At 37.5% G+C, this 7,537-nt stretch overlaps 1 protein-coding gene across 1 annotated transcript; it reads left to right on the plus strand.

Annotated features, from left to right (window-relative positions):
• Positions 1-2,089: 2,089 nt before the first annotated feature.
• Positions 2,090-6,052, plus strand: LOC146889619 (trypsin-4). Its single transcript, XM_085683983.2, has 5 exons — positions 2,090-2,234; positions 3,251-3,410; positions 4,812-5,065; positions 5,449-5,585; positions 5,853-6,052. Exons 1-5 carry the CDS (start codon positions 2,156-2,158, stop codon positions 6,000-6,002), a joined length of 780 nt encoding a protein of 259 aa, XP_085540109.1. The 5' UTR covers positions 2,090-2,155; the 3' UTR covers positions 6,003-6,052.
• Positions 6,053-7,537: the final 1,485 nt, after the last annotated feature.

The following is a 7,537-nucleotide window of genomic DNA, read 5'->3' on the forward strand; positions in this document are numbered from 1 at the left end:
ACCTTTCAATATTGCTTTACAGATATCGTCATAGTGAGATCAATGAATATCAACATCCTTCTGGCTAAAATAAGTTTCCATATTCATTGGGGATAATCCCATTGTGGTCCACCTGGCTATAATATAGTAAAATGTGGAAATACTAGAGGAAACATATGACTTTTTCATCCAAACCTCTAGGCCTCTAAATAATTCTGACAAGAAAGTCAAGCACCAGTTATACAGTTGGATTTACCAATATTACTGAAGTATTTCTGAGTATCCAAGCAAACAATAATGATCATCACACTCTGTCATCTGGACATGAGGACCAAAATGTGTGTCTAGTGTTATAAATGGAATAGCTGGGTCATGATAAAGTAAGGTTCTGAGACACGACGCCAGGAAAAAGTGAATTTGGTGTTCATACTGTGTCAAGGGAAAAATGGTAGAGGAGCCAGATGTTTACCTTGTCCCCTAGGAACCGATGGCTTTTTGGCAGTAGCCTTTCACATTCCACCTGTGACAAGTTTGATACTTCACAAGAGTTTTCTTATCTTTCTGAAGCCTTGAAACCTTATACCAATTTAAGAACATAACTTGCAAAAAATTGAATCCATCTATGTCAATATACATTCCTTGTTAATTAGAAATATTTTCTTTCTTCATACTTCATCATAATAGATTTTTTTAAAAAGGAATGAGGCTCCATACATAGGAAATGTAGTGCGTGATTCTTGTGTGAAATGTCTTTAAAATCTTTAAGGTATTTTAGAAATATGATAGTACTCCAGTCAGGCATGACCCCATGGACCATTTTATAACATTGAGAGATTAGAAGTGAGAGTTCAAAGTGCTGATTCTGTTGTGCAGCTGAGTCAGTCACGCCAAAAAATTGGTACAGAGATATTTAACAAGCCAGTCAAGGGTGTTTTCTCCGGTACATGAAGGTAACCCTTTCTTTCAACATCCTGCATGCCCAGTTTATCTAAACCAATCACAAGACTCTGAACTCAGATTTTCCATTCTTATAAGCACATTGAGGACATTTTCCCTCTACAATTTAGAGAATTCAGTCATGAAATTTGCGTGTTCTTGTCCCTCAACAACACAGATATTGGACTAATTAGAAAGTAAATAGATCACAGAACAGGGCTTTTCAAGTTCTAAGATAAATTAGATATAATCTCACATGGCATTTTTCAATACACTTTTTTTCTGGCAAGTTAGTTCAAGACTGGAACTTAGTGTTTTTCTAGAACTTGTTCATGATCTTCTAGAGGAATGGATACTCTAAACAGAAGACAGACTGACCATTTTTCAAGGCCTTTCTCATATCTCATTTGGAGAATGGATTTCTATCTCAAACTACCTACTTATAGATGATGGGGAATTATTAATGTTTGTGCATATTGTTACTACAACCTTGAAGAAATTGATACTGGATCCATAAATGCATAAACAGTTAGAGTCAAGGTTTTATATGAGCCAAGGTCATGACACAGAGGAAAAGAGAATGTGGTGTTTGTCTATATTTGGGACACACTGAGAAGGCTCCTACTCAGACTTTATCCCTTATACTTCAAATCACTTGCTGTTTATGGACCTTGTTACAGAGGTTATTCAGGTGAAAGCGACCAGTTTTGAGCAAGTCCATTCATCCATTTGTCATAAATTCATTCTCTAATTCTGATCACCAAGCCCTTGAATATGACCTTTCTATATGATAAATTATTCTAGAGATAAGAATCTTCAGCTAATATTTATAAGATAAAGAAGCAATGTAACTTTTCTCAAAGGGTTCTATGCCTCTAAAAACCCACTTAACTACTAATACCAAGTATTCTTGAAGTAAAGCTTCTTTGAAATCTGGATATAACCAATGACCATGATTGTGCTCTACCATCTAATATCTTTATATGAGCCTTGGAAGACCCAGCTACGTAGATAGTCTGTGGTTTTACTGTCTTTGTATCCTGCCTTCCGTTCAAGAGTTAGCTGTTCTCTTCACCAAGAAGAAAAGTTTCCTTTTTACATGTTCCTCACCTACCCAGAGAATGGACAAATAAAGCAGAGATAATGCATGACCTAGGAAGGGGAAACCCACAGGTGTGCTTGGGAAGAGGCAGTTGGGCCCCTCCCCTCTGTACCTCCTTCTCCCTCCAGCAGAGTATAAATGCAGACTCTTCCCAAGTACTCACTACCTTCTGCCATGATGAGTGCACTCCTGTTCCTGGCCCTTGTGGGAGCTGCTGGTGAGTTCCATGCCTTGACCCAGGTCCTTCCCTTTCTTCTCCAGGAGACTATTAACCCTACAACTAAAGATGCTTCTTGTACTTTCTGTACTCCATTGTCCCTTGTCTTCCTACTGTAGTCCTGTATCTGTATTTTCTTATTTCTTTGTAAGCTTTATCTTTCTTACCCTCTCTACTCTTGTTTACTATGGGATCCCAATAGCTAGAAAATGAACGCATGTGGAGGTTCTATGAAATGAACCACAAGAACTCTGCTTTGGTTCCATCAGTTTGAAGTTAGCTCAGACACAAATATATTTACAGATAAATACTCTAATTTGAAAGTTGAAAACCCTATTACACTGGGAATTAATGTATTAAAGTTGTGAACTTATGTGTTAGGAAGGACAAATTTATATATATATATATATATATATATATATATATATGAGTTTAATGTATTACAATTTTTATGTTTTATTATTTATTTATATATTAAATTCAGAAATGATATTAGGATTCACAAACATGAACTCAAGGTTAAAAATCAATGATATTGGTCAATAGCATTCTATCCCTATACCCTACATAAGACTTTAAAATATAGAGTAAGCTGTAAAAACAGTTAGATATATTGAGGTCTATATAACCAAGATATTTTTCAAGATTGCTTCAACTATCCGAATCCCCTTAAAATCTGTTAGACACAGGGTATCAAGGAATTATGAACAAGAGATAACAGCAAGTAGTGGATCAGACAACAATCCCTGTGCCTATTCCTGCAGTCTGAGGTCATCCCTTGCCCTGTCCTCTTTATCCCATCAGAACACTGTCACTTACAGAGAATATTTCTATTGTATTATGGACAGTCCTCTGTATTATGAACTATTAGAAGACTCCAGAGGTCTACTGTTGCCTTTTGCCTTTAGTTACTGTAATAAATAAGGATTCCTTATTAACTTAAGGTTGACACAGGAGTGAGGACTGCAATTTCCAGTATCTTGATAAATTGTCTGCTGTCTTCTTTTCTACTCAAGTTGCTTTCCCTGTCGACGACGATGATAAGATCGTTGGAGGATATACCTGCCAGGCGAATTCTGTCCCCTACCAGGTGTCTCTGAACTCTGGCTACCACTTCTGTGGAGGCTCCCTCATCAATAGCCAATGGGTGGTGTCTGCTGCTCATTGCTACAAGTCGTAAGTGATGGGCTCTGTCTTTACAGAACACATGTGACATTTCCAATGGAATGGGATTAGATCAGGCATCAACTGAGGTATTTAGATGAATGACAGAGTCATAGAAGAGAGATTATTGACTATAACTTCTTTTATGAGTTTGTAGAAAATAAGGTCAATGAATATTAAGCCCTTTACAACCCTGAACCATCCAAAGTCAATCAGGGATAAAAATAACAAAAGAAACGAAAGTTAATATTAGGAATAATAGAACTAACACGAAGTCACTCAAAAGACTTCACACAGTTACACTGGGTCCTGTAGGGATATAAACAGAGTTTTCTAGAGGTGGGACAATCAGCGAGCTTCTTTTGAATTATAAAGGCTATCTAATATATCTATTCTCATTCTGACAGTGCGTAGAAGTTTCTTGATACATCATAAAAATTCATAGTTTTACTATTACATCTAACTGGATGTTAGCATCAACTGGATTTCTGTATGCTACTATGGTTTTGCCCTTAGATATTTTCATATATAGTCTCTATGATGGCATAGTTTCTATAAATTATGTTGCTCAGGAACAAGTAGTTTTGGTTTTTGAGTACCAGGTTTCTAAATGGATGATTGGAGGTTCGTACAATCATGAGGCAATATCTGCATTACACAAATGGGAGAAACTGAAGCTGTGATTGGGGAGAGTGGACTTGAACACAAGTGCCACCTAAAGAAATAGAAAAGTGACAGCTGGAATTCAAATGTCTTACTTGTTTCCTTGACCTTCAGGTACCTAGGGCATATTAAGAAGACACAGTAACAGCTCAAGTCTTGAACTTAAACTGTCTATTTAAATTGATTTTATTATATAGTGAAAAACAGCTGTCAGATTCATTAAAAGACAGTTTCTTACCAGAACATAAATCTGGATCATCTTGATTCTAATTCATAAAGTTGAGAAATAAAGCCGGATTGTTAATTTTCAAAGCAAGATCTGAGGTGCCATAGTTGCACGGTTCAGGTTATTCTTTTTTGTTTGTTTGTTCGTTTGTATTTTATTGAGATAGGGTTTCTCTGGGTAGCTCTGAGTGTTCTAGACCAAGGCTGGTCTTGGTATCAGAGACCTTCCTGCCTCTACCCCGATTGAGACTAAAATGCATGTGTATCTATTGCCCAGTATTAGATCAATATATTGGATGCTTTTCATTCAATGGGAAAAGTAAGCTGTTGACAAGTCTCTGGCTGCTCATACTACCTGTCTTTGAAGTATAAAGGAATTTGGGTCTCAAGATGGTACTTCCACTTTTGTGACATTAAACCAACCTCATCCCCTCTCCAGACTTATCAAGCAAAAAGGGTTACATGACTCTGGACTATCTGAGGTAATGGATAGAAACTTTCTTCCATGTCTTTTCTTTCCAATAGCCGCATCCAAGTGAGACTGGGGGAACACAACATCAATGTCGCGGAAGGCACTGAGCAGTATGTCACTGCCTCCAAGATCATCAAGCATCCCAGCTTCAGTTCATCAACCCTGAACAATGACATCATGCTGATCAAGCTTGCTTCCCCTGTGACCCTCAATGCCAAAGTGGCCACTGTAGCTCTGCCCACCTCCTGCGCAGCTGCTGGCACTCAGTGCCTCATCTCTGGCTGGGGCAACACCTTGAGCTCTGGTGGTGAGTACTTCATCCACATCTTTTGAGAATTAAGCCAGATAATACACATAAATGATTGACTTCTATACCATAAACGCGTTGCAGTACTGCAAAACACAAGTTCTAAGATGGTCACAAGAGGCATTGACCTACAGAATGATCTGGTTCCAGAATGTAAACCAGAGAGTTGCAGAATGTACTATCATCATTTCCAAGAAAGACATCAAAAATGACTATTCTTAATATTTTGAAGAAAAACAGAGTAATCCTCTATACCAGTCTATCCCAGGGTGACTCTAGTGCCTCTTCAATGGCAGCTTTTCAGGGGTCACATACTGGACAACACCGAAATATTGATCCCTAGCCTGGTCTCTATCACATTCTTTCTTCTCCTTTCTTCAAAGTGAACAACCCAGACCTGCTCCAGTGCCTGAAGGCCCCAATTCTGACTCAGTCTGCCTGTCAATCTGCCTACCCTGGACAGATAACCAGTAACATGATTTGTGTTGGCTACCTGGAGGGAGGCAAAGATTCCTGCCAGGTAATTGGCTCCCTTCTCATATAAATATCTTGTTTCCCAGGAGTGGCAGTGGATTGTTCAAGTGTGTGGATCAGGAAGTTTTCTCTCGTGGTTGTATGGAAAAGGGGAAAGGTCTATTCCGGATGCCATTTCAACACATTAGCGATAATAGGGGATTGGATAAAAAATGAAGGTTTATTGAGGCTAGAATTGTATCTTCAGGTCAGAGTAAATGTGGTCTTTTTTTTCATATGCACCTTCATTCAACACTTTATTCCTCTATCCTAGGGTGACTCTGGTGGCCCTGTAGTCTGCAATGGACAGCTCCAGGGCATTGTCTCCTGGGGTTATGGCTGTGCCCAGAAGAATCTCCCTGGTGTGTACACCAAGGTCTGCAACTATGTTAACTGGATTCAGAACACCATTGCTGCCAACTAAGAATCTTTCATGCCCCTGAAATCACTATGTCAATAAACTGAATTCCTTACTTTCTGTGTCTTGGTCTTATTACTTTATACTCTTGTCTGGGAGAAATGTATACCCATTTGAGGTTATCTTTGTCTATTCTTGAGATATGGAGAGTATCCTACTTTTGTTCTTTTCTGGACAAAGGATTGTATGGAAGTGGTATATGGGAGGTGGAACAGGCAATTGGAAAAAAGGTGGAGAAGAAACTGTATGTGAAAGAAAATATTAAAAACTTAAACAGCAATTTGAGTATTAACATTCATCACTGTCTGCCACTCGAATGACCACATAATACAACCAGCCAACCCAAATTCAATACCCATATCTTTATCTTTTCTAGCATGATAGTTGTCCTAAGACTGTAAATGCAAATAAATCCTTTCACTGTTATACAGCTTTGTTAGGAATTTTAAAAGTATCAACAAAATGAGTGAATAACAAAGTTTGGCTATTTTGATAAAGGTTTTTGTCATTTTTGTTCTTTTATTGGTATTATTTGTTTCTTTGTCAGGAAGGTAATAGGCAGTTACCACTCCAAAAGCAGACTACCTCTTAAGACAACGTTTCCCCAAAACTGAAATATCCAATCCATAAATGTGCAAATTGTGGCACAAAGCATATATAGGACAACATATATTTTACAAAGTACAAGCTCCACAAATACTGAATTCAAAGACATTGCATTTGTCAAAGTTTGAAAAAAGGGAATGTTTACTTGTGAAATAATGAATGACTTCAAAAATGTTGCCAATAAGCACATGAAAACAATGAGAAAATGAATTTGTTCATCTAGGTGAGAAATTCACCATGATGAAGGTGAAATTTAGCTATGATATTGAAATTTTGAAACAAAGCAAAACACCAAACATAAATGTTAGCAGGGGAAAAACTTACAAAATTAAATAGAAATGGCAGTGGAACATTTCGCTAAATTGATTGAGAAGAAAGAATGTGAGGGAGAGGGAGATTTTCAAAAAAGCATTAATGCCAATTCTCCTCTAATTGTTCTACATATTAAAAACAGAAAGAACATTGCCCAATTCATTTTACAAGAGGCTATTGCACTGATTCCTAAACTACATAAAAACCCAGAAATAAGGGAGAATTTTAGTTCAGCTACTCCTTCAACACAAATGGAAAACTTCTCAATAAAGCACCTGCAAACCAAATGCAAAATTACATTGAAAAAATCATCCACCATGAGTAAGTGTGCTTCTATGTTTCAACTAAGGGATGCATGGATGATTAAACACGAGTAACTCACTAAATAAAATCTACCACACCCACAGACCAGAGAGAAAATGTCACGTGATTATTCTATTAGAAGAAAAAATAGGTTTTACCAAAATACAACAACCCTTCATGATCAATGTCCTGGAAAGACTAAAGATATAAGGGACATCCCTAGAAATGATAGGGTGATATACACAGCAAGCACATAGCCAACATCAAACATGATGACAAGAAACTCCAATTATTACCAATAAAATCAGGAACGAGATATG

This window comes from Myodes glareolus, chromosome 25 (assembly GCF_982192425.1).
Source record: "Myodes glareolus chromosome 25, mMyoGla1.1, whole genome shotgun sequence".
Classification (NCBI taxonomy): domain Eukaryota; kingdom Metazoa; phylum Chordata; class Mammalia; order Rodentia; family Cricetidae; genus Myodes; species Myodes glareolus.